At 42.6% G+C, this 17459-nt stretch overlaps 2 protein-coding genes across 7 annotated transcripts in view; one reads left to right on the top strand and one right to left on the bottom strand.

Moving 5' to 3' along the window:
- Nucleotides 1–5076, top strand: part of NFKB1 (nuclear factor kappa B subunit 1) — a 74189-nt gene extending 69113 nt beyond the window's left edge. For all 3 annotated transcript variants that reach the window (XM_053403944.1, XM_053403945.1, XM_053403941.1), the window contains 3 exons: nt 732–904; nt 2393–2573; nt 4381–5076. In XM_053403944.1, the coding sequence (XP_053259919.1) occupies nt 732–904; nt 2393–2573; nt 4381–4559 (533 nt within the window). In that variant the 3' untranslated portion in view covers nt 4560–5076. The remainder of the gene's footprint in view (nt 1–731; nt 905–2392; nt 2574–4380) is intronic.
- Nucleotides 5077–6564: 1488 nt separating this feature from the next.
- Nucleotides 6565–17459, bottom strand: part of MANBA (mannosidase beta) — a 63439-nt gene continuing 52544 nt past the window's right edge. For all 4 annotated transcript variants that reach the window (XM_053403947.1, XM_053403948.1, XM_053403946.1 and 1 more), the window contains 6 exons: nt 16043–16261; nt 12902–13066; nt 11347–11491; nt 8629–8771; nt 7979–8236; nt 6565–7023 (listed from right to left, as the gene is read on the bottom strand). In XM_053403947.1, the coding sequence (XP_053259922.1) occupies nt 6799–7023; nt 7979–8236; nt 8629–8771; nt 11347–11491; nt 12902–13066; nt 16043–16261 (1155 nt within the window). In that variant the 3' untranslated portion in view covers nt 6565–6798. The remainder of the gene's footprint in view (nt 7024–7978; nt 8237–8628; nt 8772–11346; nt 11492–12901; nt 13067–16042; nt 16262–17459) is intronic.

Genomic DNA, 17459 nt, shown 5'->3' with positions numbered 1-17459 from the left:
GCACATCCAAACTCAGCTCCTTAGCTTTTGTCCCATCCAGTCCCTGGCAAGAGAAAGAGCTCCTTGGCAGCAACCTGGGAAAATTAATTTACTCCCCATATCTAGGCCAGGTAGTGGACAAAGGGCACTAGGATCACTGTGAACAGATGATGAATTTTAACACACCTTGAAACTTTAAAAAAAGCATTGTCCTATTGAAGTGTTATACTTGTGCTCTCTTTAAAAAGACGGGTTATGATCAGCATATGGTCTCACTCTACCCACAGTGGGAATATTATTGCTGTGTTTAGTTCATGGGTAGGCAAACTAAGGCCCGGGGGCTGAATCCGGCCCAATCACCTTCTAAATCCGGCCCATGGCCAGTCTGGGAATCAGCGTGTTTTTACATGAGTAGAATGTGTCCTTTTGTTTAAAATGCATCTCTGGGTTAATTGTGGGGCATAGGAATTCATTTTTTCCTTCAAAATATAGTCTAGCCCCCCACATGGTCTGAGAGACAGTGTAGCAGCCCCCTGCTGAAAAGGTTTGCTGACCCATGGTTTAGTTGAAACAGACTAGCATGCCTGGAAGGAAAAAGGAGGCTCACATCCAGCTTTCAAATTTGCACTGGAGACTTTGGGATGGCTGTGGTCAACAGTGGGTTTTTACATGCTTGTGTATTTAAAATGAGCGTTTGCTTCCACTAGTGGAGAGTAAATACACATTCGGTTTTGTTTTTCACCTTCTTCCAGGAAACATGAAAGAGCTGAAGGAGGATGTCAAGTTACAGCTTTACAAGTTACTTGAAGTGCCTGATCTGAACAAAAACTGGTCCATGCTGGCGCAGAAGCTTGGCCTAGGGATACTTAACAATGCCTTCCGGTTGAGCCCCTCTCCATCAAAAACCCTGCTTGATAATTATGAGGTACCTTGAATAATGTGCCTAATGGGCCAGCCCAATGGCCCATTTAGCCTTGCCTTGCATCCTGTCTTTAATGTCTATAAGCACCTACCTAGTAAGATCCCTCAATAATTCCTTGTCACAACGACCCTGAGGGTTCCTGTGCCTATGGTGATGTTTCTATTGATTATAGAACAGGAGACAGCCTATCATTTGCACATGGCGAATTAGGCCTGCAAATGCACAAGTTCTGTGCATTCATTGGTGTGCATATTGGGCTTGGACTGGGGAATTTGGGACCTTTAGGCCCTGTTGATCATTTCCAACCATATGATGTTAAGAATACCCCTTTGCAGGAGCATGTATGACCCTTTTTAGGCTGCTGCATTCTTTAGAAACTCACTATAAGGTGAGAGATTCTCTCAGTGTTAATCGCAGAAAAAGTTTGTGTATTCGTGCCATGCACATGGCAAGACGCAATCATATAGGTCTTTCATTTGTAAATTAAACAATGCTCTCCAACTATTACATATTTTATTCTGCCATGTGGCTGCATGTTTATAAGAATTCTAGGAATATCTTGTGTTTGTTTCTGGGCCCAACTGAAGAGGTTCACGTTAAAGAGTTTACTACAGGCTCCCTTGGGTCAGACTGGCAGAAAAAGGCCCCTTGTTAGTTCCAGCACCCTCAGAAGCTGCGGGGTGGCAGCCCCTAAAGCTAGCTGTGGAATGTTACCGGCACCATCATTGTAGTTTTGTCACATGCTAATGATGCACCTGTCTGGGACACGGGTGGAGCTGTGGGTAAAAACCTCAGTGCCTAGGACTTGCCGATCGAAAGGTCGGCGGTTCGAATCCCCGCGGCGGGGTGCGCTCCCGTCTTTCGGTCTCAGTGCCTGCCAACCTAGCAGTTCGAAAGCACCCCCGGGTGCAAGTAGATAAATAGGGACCGCTTACTGGCGGGAAGGTAAATGGCGTTTCATTGCGCTGCGCTGCCTCGCCAGATGCAGCTTTGTCACGCTGGCCACGTGACCCGGAAGTGTCTGCGGACAGCGCTGGCTCCCGGCCTCTTAAGTGAGATGGGCGCACAACCCTAGAGTCGGACACGACTGGCCCATACGGGCAGGGGTACCTTTACCTTTACCTTTAATGATGCACCTTGACTTTTGACACCTGAAATATATCTATTTTAGGACCCACCTATTCTTTTGATGGTGAATTATTTTAACTGATTTTAATATCTTTTTACATTGTTGTAACCTACTCCAGGACCTTATTATTACTACCTGCCTAATAATAATAATAATAATAATAATAATAATAATAATATACTCACCTTCAGTCAATAAGTGTTGATATTTCTGTTCTTTGAAGGAAAACCAAAGCCAACTGTCAAGTTACCTGCTGCTAAGTTTTCTGTAGATCTGTACTTGCATAGAAAGCTAATGATCCTCTTTTAATTGGGTGGAAAGCCTGCCTCGGTTTGTTTACCTTTATTTTAATATCTATGCAGGTTTCTGGTGGCACTGTAAGGGAGCTGGTTGATGCCTTGATAGAAATGGATTGTACAGAGGCTGCAGAAATAATTCAGAACTCATTATCCATCTCATCGAGCCAGTCCAGCAAAGAGCAGGCAAAGGATGCAAGACCGCCATTATGCGAATCGCCTTCCCCTCCCATGATAGCACAACCAGGTAAACTGCTCTATGCCAATCAATGCTCCTGCAATAAAACAAACATTTTGCAGCTCCACCCCACCCCACCCCCGTGGCAGAGATGGTAATAAGGACAGAACAATGAGGTGTTTAGATTATTTGATTTGCATGTGACAAACCTAGATTCAAATCCTTTCGCAGCTGCAGAGCCCACTGGGTGAGGTTAGGAATTCCCTAACCCTTGTAGGTTTTTCTTAGCCTAAAACACTGCTGTGAAGTTCCTGGAGAAAAGGGCAAGACACACATATCCATTCAACTGCAGAACTAGCCAGCTCCTGAGTTGATGCGTCTCAAAGAGTATTCAGGCTAGGTATCCTTGACAAATTCCCATAAATTTCTGTGCAAACTTACTTGATGCACACTTCCAGACTAACGTTGTCGATCAGAACATATATTTATCCCTTTATGTTTCACACTACTCTGAGCCCACAACTGTATTGCAAAATTTAAAGAAACCTACCAAAATGTGTTTCAAAAACTGTTGGTTTGGAATAAAACACATTTTGAATTGTATACATGGAGATCAAATACATATTTGAATAGATATTTTGTAATAACCTGTGTATTTAAATATTAATGGGATATAGAAGAGAGTTAGGAATGAAAACATGCAGAACTGACATGGACGAGGAAGGGATTGATCTATCTTTTTTTCAGTCCTCCGCATTTAAAGGTTTTGGAAGGGAAGTGCCATGAATTAAGACTGAGGGCACACCTTGTTGAAGTTAAGCAGGTTTATTGGGTTAGTGATGATGTGGGGAACCTTTCACACTCCAGGTTTTGCTGAACTATATAGCTCCCACCATCCTTGGCTGATGGGAGTTGTCATTTGGCAACATCTGAAGGGTCAAAAGCTCCCCATACCTTGGTTAGTGCCTTGATAGGACAGTCATTACAACCATGTATGATGCTCTGAGCAACAGGGAGGAAAAGATGTAACAGTAAAATAATAGCTTTGCTTAAAACACCCCACTACTTTACTAAGAAAAGAGTAAAAAACAAACATGCATTTGAAATGCAATCCTTAACACAATTACTAGCAAGAAAGTCCTATTGAAATCAACTTGCTTCTGAACCAACTTGCTGAGGATTTCACTGTTCTCTCATTATCTGGAAATACATTCATTGGTTTTTTTTAATTGTTTGGCCTGGCAGTAGTGCATTTAAGGAAAGCAACAGAGCAATCAATAGTTACGATTCTTAAGGGAGCAGTTCAGTAAATCTGAACCCATACTTATCTAGGTGACGGCTTCTTTGCCAGATCTCAATAATTCCAAGATGATTTTTTAAAATAATGCTGGAACCTTAGAAAACACAGGTCACCTTCCCAATGTTCTTGCAGCTGGTGCAGCCTTGGCATTTAGTAACATGGTAGGAAAAACAAGATTAGCACAAGGACAAGCCAAGGCTTCAGGACATGTGAAGCTGCCTTATCATATAATACCGCTTGGCCATCTATCCTAGCATTTTCTGGATTAGCCATGTTCTTAGGCAGAAATCCTTCCTAGCTTTGCCAACAAAGCTCTTTTAATTGGAAGTGCCAAGGATTCAGCACTTGAGTGTGCAAAACATGTTGCCTGGAAACACTCAGATTCATAAAGCTCCTGCCCTGGACTCCTTCTGCAGCTGCTAGTAATTTTTGTTTTATTTTCACCATTGTCTGGGGAGCAAAGAGGCCTTCGCATTGCTCTTCTGATTTACTTGCTGAACTGCATATATTGCATTGTATTAGCATTTTCTTAAAACCCTATGAATTATGCAACATGTTCCTTTTCCCCTCTGCCAGGTGATCTCAAATTCCAGGATGCTGAAAGTATTTGTGACAGCGGTGTAGAGATTTCCCTCCGCAAACTCAGCTTCACATATTCGGAGTCTTTCACCAGCAAGTCACCAGTAACACTTAAGAAACTAACCACAGGCTATGGCCAGGACAACTTGCCACAAGGCAAAATTGAAGCCACTTAGAGGTGTGGAATGGTTTGGTAAAGTTTCCTGCAGAGGGAGGAAGTTGCTAACAATTCAAGGTGCACTGGAAGAAAAAGCTCTTTAAAATGTACATGGACTGTTCAAGAAACAGGAATCAGGTCCCAGTAAAGTGGGAAGCTCAGGACCAGCAGCATGAAGATGGAGTGGCCTTCTTTCTTCCTAAGATCTTCACCTATATAAGAAATGGACTACCAACATGATGTATGGTAAAAGTTACAAGAGAGACATTGGCTGTGGAGCGTGGAACAGGGTCGTAAGCAGTGATCAGGATAGATACTTAAGTCAAAAGAATATAATGTATATTTCAGTAAGTATATTTAAATTTTCATCTGGTGTCTATAAAAATCATCCAAGCTTCAGACTGTTTTCCCCATCCTGTTTTACCAGCTTTCTGCTGTAAATATTCTTGTTTAGATGAAATTACTCAAGGAAAAATAATGTGCTTTTTAAATGCTTTGTTTTTTTATTTTACTTTTATAATAAAAGACAAAATTCACATTTTCTGTATTTTTAGTGCTGAAGCACATATGGAAAGCAGCTAAGGTCCTGGAGGCAAACTGCTCCCATTAGCTTGATGACAAAGCACTCATAACTTAAATCAGAAGGTGAATCAATAGGGTGATGCATTTTTCCATTATGAGGTCACCTGAGTAAGGCCTAAGGTCCTGCTAAAAATTTTCAGTAGCTTCTCTCAAGGGCGGCTTACCTCCTAAACTCCTTAAGAGGTAAAGAAGGTGAGAACACAGAAGGCCACTGTATGTGTCCATAGAACCCCCCCTTAAACTCTCTTGAACTATAGGAAGAAACTATTCACACCTTTTTCCACTTGTGTGTCAGATAGCTGTGAGCTGGACACTTAAGTAAACAGGCAAGGGTGCTGAAAAAACATACTGGAAGTGGGAAAGACAGGTGAACCAAGATCAACAGGTCCTTGTGGCAACTTTAACATTGACATTATGACATAAGCATTCATGGACTAGCACCCACTTCATCAAAATAATAGAGTGTGATCCTCAGTCAACCATTATGTGGGTTTGAAGGGGGATGTACAGTCGTACCTTAGTTGATGGACGCCTTGCAACTCAAACGTTTTGGCTCCCGAACACTGCAAACCCAGAAGTGAGTGTTCTGGTTTGCGAATGTTCTTTGGAACCTGAACATCCGACACGGCTTCCAATTGAGTGTAGGAAGCTCCTGCAGCCAATCGGAAGCTGCACCTTGGTTTTCAAATGTCAGACGGACTTCTGGAACGGATTCCGTTCGTCAACCAAGGTACGACTGTAAAAGTTGATTGGCAATGGTACAGCCTGTGATAAGATTCAGAGCTTAAATGTATAAAAATGACCACCCTTCACAGCCACAGATGATAAAGAAAATCAACTGTTAGGTCTTTTTAAGATGTCACAATACTTAGCTGTCACTCTGTTGCAGCAAAAACAACCACCAGCCCTCTGAACACAGTGTGGACCAGTGAAAGAAGGAATCCTTAGCTGAGAAGTGCCACAGTTCAAGCCAACCAAAACAATAGCAGCCACTGATTATAAAGAGCTCTTTCCAATGAGTAGCTGCTGACTGAGAATATGCAGTGGTAAAGGAAAAAATACTCTTGTTTATGCCTGCAGCCACTCCTATTATCTTTTTTCCTGCCATCTTTAGCAGCACACATATCAGGCCTACTTTGCAAGTGGTTCCTGGACTTTTGCACCTAGCACCTATAAGTGAGATCTGTGTGCAGCCTCTCCACCTTGCAACTTTAAGCATGCCTTGGGGGCACTGTTCTAACTATCTGGGGAGTGAGACCCTTAGGGAAGTCCCACGTTGACTAGCCCCAATAACTAAGACTTCCACTACCACCCATCTTCCCTATAATCTGAGACGTGCATCAGTATGGCTCCTTAGTCTAATACTGGAGCAACACATCCTTCCATCAATAAAAAGCCCTGACGCCAGAATACAGAGGAAAGTAAATGAGGGCACTAAAGCATCATTCTATGCACTTCATTTCACTGTTTTCATTAAGCTCTCTTAGCATACGTGGTCACCTTGTTCTGTAGCTGTGCTGATTTGCTCTGGGCTCCAGTCCGATGAGCAAAAGGGTCCCAAGTGTGGAAGATGCTGGCACAAGAATGATGTTTAATGGTCCTACTTTGTGCCTCTCTTGCTGCGGCGTTTCATTCCCATTTCCATTCAGCTTCCTCTCCCTCCTTCAGGCCTTTCCTCAGGAAATGTCTGTCAATGATGTTAAGCTGAGCGACTTCTCCAGCTCTTTGGCGCTAGTGGTTTCCCAAGGGTAGAACAGTATGACTCTCCGTTTCTCAGTGAGAAGGAAACCATTGTCACTGAATCTTCCTGGGATGTTTCCAGCATCCAACCAAACAAAAGGAGCGATGGCTGTGGCTTCCAGGATAATCTGAAACTGATCTCCTTCTTGGGAAACAGAAGCCTGAAGGGGAGGGGGCAAAGGATTATTATCTGTGCAGTTTGCCTAGTAGAAATTCCCTATTATAAACAATGTGCTTTAATAATTTATTCCTCCTCACAACAAGCTTGTCTGCAGAAAAGGAAATAATGGCATATGGAGCCGCCTGAAACCTGATTTATAAACATTATTTTTATACCAGTTTAATACTACGGCAAGGATTGCTAGCGTAACTCCAGATGTACAACTCCCATCAGTCCCAGCCGGTATGAACAATGGTCAGGGTTAATGGGAGTTGTAGTCCCCAAACACCCGGAGGGACCCTACATTGGTTCCCACTGTACTATGGTTTCCTCTTCAGCAATTCCAGGAGATGGAGGAAATTACTCTTCCCCAGAACTGCGCCAGTTAAGTCTTGGTTTGCCAAGATGACACACCAGTGTGCCCACCATTACTTCTTATGGAACCCACAAAAGGTCTCAGGAAATACTGCCTCATAAATCCATACTGCAGAAGGACTGACTGCTCTTCTTGTTCACAGTTCCTATTTGCGCTGGCTCAGCCTGATTTTGCAATCAGCATTAAGCAGGAATGCCATTTTATTTAGACACGAGGCACTTTCTGTGCTCCAAAGTAACTGCTCCATTTTAAGGCAAAAACACCAAGAAACAGCAATAAAAGTTCAATTCCATGACATCTATAAATGATGGGAATTAGACAGTTTTGCATATGGCATCTGAGGCTCCGCCCTTACCCTTTGTAAGGATCAGCACATAATGCTTCCGTAAGGGTGAAATCACAGCTCCTTTGGTACTATGCACAGAGTTCAGTATCCTGACTTCATACACAGCTTCTGAGTATTACTCAGGGCCAAGACATCTCACCGCAGTTATTCTATACCCTCTGTGGTTCTATGTACTGCTACTTGTGTGCCAAGGAACGAATGTTATTACTTGAACAAAATAATTTTGTTGCTTACAAGAAGTTGTGGATTCTTTAATCCCACTGCATCCTTCAATGAGGACAGGAAGTGGTAATTGCTTGGGCTGGAGAGCTCCTCTTCACCCTCAAGGAAAAAGGTGACAACACAGCTTTGCCTGGTACAATTTCCACATTGTTTCAGAAGGTCACTGATGGGCTCCTTGTAGATGGGGACAGCTGCTCCTCCCTTGATGAGCACACCCTCTTTAGCCAAGGTACACACTGGCTCCGTTAAACCCCAGTCATGCAGACTGACCTGCAGGGCAGGTTAAGAGTTCAAGACAATAAAGGCACATTATGAATGCTTCCTTGCCATTAATAAAACTCAAATAACTCAACCTAGATTGAGCACATGTTTACATTTCTCTTATTAAAATTCATAGCCTTCAAAAGAGCTTAACTATGACATGAGGATGCCTTTATTCAGGCAATAATCCTACAACATTCGCTTGCAAAATTCAAATATTTACACCTCACTTAAAAACTCAAAACACAGCAATATTTCGTAGCTGGGAGTATTTCTTTGGAGCTAGTCTTCTTAAGGTTTTGCTTTGGGTTGAATAGAAGGGTTGGGGGGAAAGCCCTCCCCGCCCAGCCCCCAAATTCTTTCCAGACCCAGCTTCAGAGAATGGGCAAAGTGGAACTTACTCTGAGTGTCAGCTCATAATCTGCGTGAAGATCTGAGATTCCATATATGTAGAGAGCATCTTTATCTTCGTATGCCACAGGCAATAAAGGAGCAAAGAAACACTGTGCAAAATAATGGAGCATCTTCCACTTGCCACCATATTCTGAGAAGGTCCAAAGGAGAAAATATATTAACCATACTCTGAAATGACCTGCAGCTTACCTTACTATGCAACCATTCAGATTAAGAGGCCTTTTTAATTTTCTAGAGGCTGGTTCATAAATGACTTGAGGGGAATGAGTGGGTATCACTTACATATATTTATTTATTGCTTCACCCCTGGAGCTAACTCTCTTCCCTTATTAATACTTGTGCTTGTATCAAAGCAGCCCATACACTCATTCCTGTTCACATGTTAAAAACCTTCTACTTTCTCTATTGCTGCTGTTCAAAATGGAAGCCATATCAGGCACGTGTTTGCAGAAAGGTACCAGGTTCTCTTACAGGAACGAGAGGCACCAGCTCCCCCAGAACTGCTAAACCCCTCTCACCATTAGGCAATCCATTCCCTGCATGCAGTGGGGTTGTTGCAGGGCGACCACAGTGAATGTGATGACGCATGCTATATAGGGCATACACAGATATGTATATGCACTCAACAAATGTGACAACTTATCTGAAAAGCAGGTGATGGGGCCACTGGAATTCAAGCAATTAATGTGCTGTATTTCAAGCAACTGTACTGCAGAGAAAGAGGTGGCTGAAACCACCAGATGCAGAGGAAATAGCAGACCGTCTGTTGTGCTTACATCCAGCTTCATTAATTGCTACCAACTAAGCTTTGTAACTAGAAAGACAGCCTTGATTTTCCTTCTCCCTCCCAGTTCCTTTTCCTTTTGTGTTGTGTCCTTTAAGATTTATCAGCCTGATGGCAGGGACTATCTTGTTATTTTTGTACACTGCTCTGGCAGCCTTTTTATTCTGAAGGGTATATAGTAGGAAATGCTTTAACTAATCAACAAATAATAAGGGTGACATGGGATAGAGACACAGAATAAAGGAGGGTGGCAGCAGTAGGTTCCCGGTTTTTAAGTTCCCCCTGAAGTTCTTCTCACCAACAGTCAGAGTAGGCAGCCCGCTCCTCTCTGGGACCAGTGCTAAATTAATCAACTGCAAACCCCAAAGGCATCATTTCCTTGGTCTGTACCATAATCATGCATCCAAAAGCTATTATTCTCTCTAATAGCTGCTGGTTTCAGCTCACTGAATGATGTAAGTGCTAGATGTGATGAGACTAAAACTGAGTCATCCCTTCCAAATAAAATGTGTGATTTGAATCAGGTATGTCAAGGTGACATTACACAAGACCTGAGGCTCAGCAAACACTGGTTGCCATTTGCTTTCCTCTCCTAAAGACGAAACTTCACACTGTGGCTACAGCTGTCCCATGTGGATGACTAAGGCCCTATCTGCACTATACATTTAAACCAGCATCGTGCCACTTTAAATCATCATTAACCTAAATCTTTCTTTTTCTCCCTTGTAGTTTGAACCCTATTCAATGAAAATTTGCTCCTGCCCCCTTTATACCCATATATCTGACCACTGATGCATATTTCAGCTTCCTAAGCCAAGACATGGTTGTGGAAACTGACCACCGTTATCACCCGAATCCACTACAATGGAATTGGGAGAGCCAAGAGCTCAGAAATATACTTCTTGCTATTCATACTACAAAACCCTGACAGTCTGTTAATAGTCTCTGAGAGAGTCAAGTGCTAATTTAAACAGATGTCTCTTTAATTTTTCAACAACGATTGAAACATGCCCAGAGAGGAAGAGACTGTTCAGACCAAATCATGACATCCTGTATAGCAGCAAAGGCGAATCCTACGACATAATTAAAGGCTCTACTTTTAATATCTCCTAACTTCTTTCCTCTACAAATCAAAGTTATCTACCAGAACGACATGCAGATTATATTAGCTCTTCCTGGGACACACCCCAGGTAAAACTGGGGATGGGAACACATGCACACACACCCTCGGGAACTGCTGACATTGTAGGAACCAGACGTTAATGTCAAGCCTTATCCCAAAGGTAGCCAGTGCGATGCTCCTCCGATGTTTTGCACTCCGACTCCTCTCAGCCAGTGACGAGGGGAGTTGTGGTCCACAACACCTGGAGGGAACCACGTTGGTTATCACTGCATGCCTGAAATGGCTAAAAAGCTTGGTGCTTTAAGGCATTTGACAAAATGCTGCAATTTAATTTGTGGTACCCTGGACAGTACCCAACAAAGTAGTTCTTGCCAGCACAAGAACATCCGGCTGTGCAACAGAACCTCCCCTCCTTCTCCCCTTCCTGTGTCCCTCCTAAATCTGTTCTGGGTTTCCCCCTCCAGGACAGATCTGGAGATGGTGCAGCCCAAGGAGAGGGTGGGGAAGTTCAATCGCAGAAATGGAAATCCTTGCATGATCAGAACTATTTTGTCCAAATTCCCACTCGGCCATGAAGCTCACTAGGTGACCTTGGGCCAGGGACTTTCTCCCAGCCTATACAACCTTGCAGGGATGGTGTGAAGATGCAATTGAGAGGGAGAATCACATTCACCACCTTAAGCTCCTCACAGCAAAGGTGAAATACAAATAAATAAAATAGACGTGCAAAGACAGTAAGAAAGCATGCACATTAAAGCAGCCCAATTCCTAATTTTGCTTTGGCTAAAGAAGACTTACCCAGAGAAGCCCAGGAAGGAGCCTGCCAGATATCATTGAGTTGCCAATATAGTGCCCCCATGGTGCGCCCCTCCCCATTGATTATCTCGCTTTGGCTGCGACGATAGAACTCCGTTTGGGACTTTATGCACTGGGCCTGCATAATCTAAGTCAACGAAAGCCAAAACAATATATATATATATATAATTACTAAGTGCTCGTGTAATGATAGAACTGCGAAAGATACTGACAATAATGCAGATCCCTGAGACTGGACCACAGGGAACAGCAGATCACATGGTAAAACCCTTTCTGGACTGTACCACTTTGATTTGTAAGCGGTATTTATTTATTTAATTTATATACCGCCCTATACCCGCAGGTAGGTTGTGTATTTCAAACAATGCTCTAAAAATTTCCTAAAATATACAGTCAAACCTCACAAACCCCCCGTTGTGTTTTATTATTTTCTAAACTATATGCAAAATTAATAAAGAGCATTTAAAAAACAAACCTCAAAAGAGTATTGTGGCACCTTAAAGGCTTAACAAGTGCTCTCCTGGCACAAACTTTCGGGCATTAGAGCCTACTTCATGAGATGCATGGAATGTGACCCTCAGTCTACCAGCCATGTTTTTCAGTGGTGTATAAGCACATAAAAGGGAGCAGGGAATGTAAATGTTGCAGCTGAAAGGCGGCGGCATGCAAAATTACAGCCTGTGACAAATCAACAATAGCTCGAACGTATGCAAAATTGCCTTTCACAGCAAAATGTATGAATTCATTTAGTCTCTAATTCTATTATCACCTTACTCAGAAATGCTATAGTGACTGTGTAATCGCCAGCCAATGTTGCTGTAAAATGTCATTTTGAATCCACAAACAATCCTTTTGCATCCCATTTCCCCCCTTCCCTTGCTCCCTTTATATCTGAGACTCATACCCCTTGCATCTGACATAGTGGGCTCTAGCCCAAAGTAGTTTGTGCCATAACATAAACAATGCTGGCCTTTTATGTGCCAAAAGGCTTTTGGTTGTTTTTGCTGCAGCAAACTAATATGGCTACCCTTGCAGATATTGAAAACTGCCCATCAGAGTCTTTCCAGGACTCTTAGGAGGTCGTCAGTTGTTGCAGATAAGCACAAGTGGTTTCTAGACCTGTTTCCAAAGAACAACTTCATACCCCATGTTTTCAGTGCACCGTCATAATCCCTGGATAGGAAAAGACAAGTCTAACATTGTGCCTACAGGGCTGAGTTAATGTTTCACCATACAGAGAGACACAGACCTGACAACCAGTATATACACAGCCTGTAATCACAAAGCAAACAGCCGTGCAACACTTTATACACAACGGTACATGTGTATTTCTCTGTACAGTGTGTGGGGAGAAGCCCATTGATAATTTTAAACCATGTCACTGGACCCAAGATTTCGCCCACTGTGTAATTCAAACACTTGACACAATTATCATAATTTTGTACCAGGTTCTCTGTAACACATGTTGCATTATGCAACCATGATTATGGCTTCTTTAACAAACAAGAAACCTCTTAAGATTTTGACAAATACTCACCTGAGTGAGGTAGATGGAATGCTTAAAGTTCTTGAGGGGGTCTCCTTCCTGCGGCAGCTTAAAATGGAGGCCTGCCTGATGAAGCATTTGGTCATTGCCGTTAGCGTGGTGTTGCCGATGCAAGGAGAAATTGCTAGCGTAAGACCAGTCCTCCTCAGATGACACCTGTGGTTTAAAAACAAAATAAGATTTATACACATTCGCAGTCACTCACTCGCATATATTTACTTTTTTATAAAAAATAGTCATCTCAAAAATTCAAACATAGCATAAGGTGTCCCCCAGCAAATTGGGCCCCCATGTTGTACAATGGCATTCTGTCTAATCCGTTGGGCTGCTAAAGCAAAAAGAGGAACCTTATGTGTGATGCGTTTATTCCCCAATCCCTGAGCAAATAACAATTTTTCTCCCTAATATTCAAGGAGGAAATTGTCTGAAGAATCCTTTTGAGAAATATGTCCCTCAGAGAATTATGCAGATTGCAATACAGTATGCAGTGAGCAATGTTCTCCACCACTCTGGCTACAAATACATGCATGATTTACACATATTCTAGCATATATTTCATCTAAGTATGCTCTGTGCAAAGTTTGTACAGTGGTACCTTGGTTTTCGAACAGAATGCGTTCTGAGAGTCCGTTTGACTCCCAGAACCATTCGAAAACCAAAGCGTGGCTTCCAGTTGGCTGCAGGAGTATCCTGCAGCCAATCAGAAGCCATGCCGGACGTTTGACTTCCGAAAATCGTTCAAAAACCAAACACTCACTTCTGGGTTTCGATCATTTGGGAGCTGATCTGTTTGGGAGCTAAGTTGTTCAGCTTCCAAGGTACGACTGTAATCTTAAAGCTGTAACTACCTCCATACAGAAAATGTATACATGTACAGATCAGAAAAGAACATGGGAAATAGCAGTGTTTACACAATGGGTGGGGGATCATAGGACTAGGGGCCAAATACCTCTCCGCCTGCCCCCCAGAAATCTTCCCAGGCTACACTGTGCCCCAAATGCTTTTCCTGGCTTGTCCTTGAACCCTGATAAGGTAAAACCTTTTATCCTCGTGAGGATAAAATGGGAGGGGAGAATCATGTACACTGCCTTAAGTTCCTTGGCAGAATATCAGCATAAAACAACAGCAACGTAACAAATACAGGAAGTTGCTGGTGGTGCAACTTCCCAAGGCCTGTAGAAAAGAATTTTGGGCAGGCCTTTATACATCTATCCAAGGCAAAACCATAAAAATAAGTGAAAGGCAGAAGTAAATGGTGACGAGAGACACAATCCCCCCAAAAGTGGCGCTTAACTTCTTAAGTGCTTTGCTACAGGTTTGTGTCTTGTTTCTTTCAGTGAAATAAAAGTGCTCCCATTGTTCTCTGCATTGTGCCCAGAGCCAAGAATGGGAATTCTTGTCGTCTGATCAAACATGTTCTTTCGTCAACTAATTGCGCTCCCATTGTTTAGCACACTTAAATGATACTTTTCCTTCCAGGAAGGGAAATTCCCCAAATTGACCCTGGCTTTAAATGCCTTAATACACATGGGGAACGTGATTCGCAGGCAGGCTTGTAAAAAGCACTGTACACAATTACAAACCCGCACACCTCATTTCAAACTGAGAAATTCCTGCCAGCATTTGAACTCTTCTAAGTCTCGTTGATGTCGACAGGAGAAAGTTGCGCCTTGTTCAGGCTTGTCAACAGCCATGTGCTCGCTAAGAACTACCTCCAGGCAACCAAAGAGGAAAGCTTTGCAGAATTCATTTATGACATTGATCTTTTTGCCTTTCAGGCCACACACGGCACACACAGTTATGCCTGGGCAAGCAAACAGATGACTACACACTTTTTTGCAGGGCGGGATCTTCTGTGGCCTTGCCAGCAGTGCTGAGCACGTGCATCATTCTCCCAGTGGAATCAACATTTAGGGAAATCTTTGCACACAGGCCCTCTCCAAACATCCTTATTATTGCACATTCGTGATTATTTGTGCTCATGATGCTATCGGGGCAATCCTACACAATCCTACTTTCAGTACCATTTGTGAATGCAAAAGGTCATACTGCTTCACTTACAGCTAGTAGTAGTAGCAGTACTCCTAGTAACAACAACAACAACAACAACAACAACAACAATAATTTGTACCCCGCCCATCTGGCTGGGTTTCCCCAGCTACTCTGGGCGGCTCCCAACAGAATATTAAACAGAATAAAACATCAAACATTAAAAACTTCCCTAGACAGGGCTAGTGCACGTCTTGTAACTTCCACTGGCTTTTCATACCACAAATGTCCTGTGTTGTTGTTGTTTGGGGGGGGGGTGTTATCCCACTTTTGTTGCACTATAACCCTTCCAGACAGCAATAATGTAGCATTGAGGAAGCATCACAGAACAACAAGGAAAGCAAAATAAATTGATCACTATTTTTGTGCCAAGGACATGTTGCAAAATATACCTACAATAAAACACCAGTTTAGAGGGGTCCTTGATGTTTAGCGGTTGCTTTAAAATGCAAATTGTATTTTTAAAAAATAATAATAATGCAAAGTTACTAGGAGGGAGACAGTAGTAAATAAAGGGTCAGAGCAGACAGAGAGAGAGAATGTAACGCTCTTATCGCCTACAGTGGTCCCAAGGAAAACATGTCCTCTTTTTATTTATTTAGAAAATTTATAAACCACTTGAGCAAGGAGCTCCCTAAACAGTGTACTAACAAAATTATAAGTAAAATCCACAGACAAATTAAAAATAAAGATACATAAAACCGCCATCACTGTACACAAGGATAAAACCAATACGACTTTTAAAACAAATATAGGTAACTAAATTATATGTATGGGAAAACTCACCAAAACAAGTGAAGTTTTCAGCAAGCATTTAAAACAATTTGCTGCCAATAGGCAACCTGTCGATAGGTAAAGTTCCAAAGCACAGGTGTTGCCACACTAAAGTCAACTCCTCACAAATGCAGAACAGATACGATACGGCTCTTGTAAAAGTGCAATTAAATAGGCACATAGGGAGCAAGATTATTTCTTTAAGTAAGCTGGTCCAAAGAGCTAACATTTGCATTGGGAGGAAATCATCAACTGGCTTTTCTTATGCTCGCAGAGTTTGCAAGAGAGGGAAAGGCTCGAAAGACTTACCTGTGCCAGGGCACTGAAGGAAGGCCAGGACTGAAAGCCATACTCTGAGGCAAATCGTGTTCTGGGGAAGGTGGTCCAATCCCAGCAGTCACTCACATAGTTGTAGTAATGATTATCTCCGAAATGAGTGTCGTAAGGAGCATGAGCTAGCCAGCCTTCCTTGGCCGACTCCAGACCATTGGTAGGGCTGGAGGTAATGAAAGGGCGAGTCTCGTCTTCCTGGGTTTAACAAAACACAACGCAAGACAATAAATGGAGCTAAGGGCTAATAAAGCATTTCTTTCTTCTTCAAACTAGCTAAACATCTACGATTTCAAAAGCAAAAAAATAAAGCCAGATTCTGAATTGGTGAATGAGTCATGGCTTCATTTCTCACTAGGCTGGATGAGTTCTGCTCTGCTTATCACACAAATGAATATCTGCTTCCTGGAGTCAGATGCTCGGCTGCAAAGAAACAAATCTCAGCATTCAAAGGAAAGCAATCTGCTCTGAAAAATATTGCCTTCAGACTGCGAGACAAATACTAAGGAAAGCATTGTGCATGGTCCATTTATTTTCGTATGAGGGAAAACGTGCGCATTTTAGGGGAAAAAATTGTATAGTCAGCTTCCATCTGAAGGCAAAACTGATTCTTTGGACAAATGCTCAAGGTCTTTACAGGCAATGGGCACACAACTGTTTCCCATCTGTTAGGGAAAGTCTAGTGGCCCTTCCTCCAGGTTGCATGTATGTTCTCTGAATGGTTTAAAAAAATAAAAATAAAAATCAATATAGAGAACAAAACAAAGAAATTAGAACAAAACAAAAGCAGAAATAGTACAAAGAACTTAAAAGGTTTTTAAGGCTGAAAATATTTTAGAATTAAAGGAACTGGGAAAATAAAAAGTTCTTCAACTGATACAAAACGTTTTTAAAAATCAGAATCCATAAAATAGGATTACAAACAGATTGCCCACCTACTGAGAGACCCATGGCTCAATGCGCTTCCACATGTGCACATTCACCCACACTCATCAGCCCTCAACAGCATGGCCAATGGTCGAGGGTGATGGAAGCTCCAACATCTGGATCTCCAACATCTGGAGGCCACAGGCTTCCCATACCATATGTGGCAATTTCCAGTCCTAACACAGAGCCCCTGAAATGCTCCACTTGAATGTTGACCACTTCCCCACTGCAGATACCCTGTGCTCACTTTGGAAAGCCAGTCTTCTGCCTAGGGCCTACATGGTTCTGTGCTGGAGCAGTTATGCTGAACTGGTCTGCAGAGACTCTCCTGGGTTTTAGACAGGCCTATCTAGAGATGCCCGGGATTGAATCTGGGCCTTTTTGAATGCAAAGGAGATGCTCTACGGCCCTTTCCCCAAAAAGAAGTTTGTAAGGAAAGAGGATATGTGAATATGCACTTCTTATTTGA

The sequence above is a fragment of the Podarcis raffonei genome, chromosome 9 (assembly GCF_027172205.1).
Source record: "Podarcis raffonei isolate rPodRaf1 chromosome 9, rPodRaf1.pri, whole genome shotgun sequence".
In the NCBI taxonomy this organism is placed as follows: Eukaryota; Metazoa; Chordata; class Lepidosauria; order Squamata; family Lacertidae; genus Podarcis; species Podarcis raffonei.
This window is presented reverse-complemented; position numbering and strand designations above follow the sequence as displayed.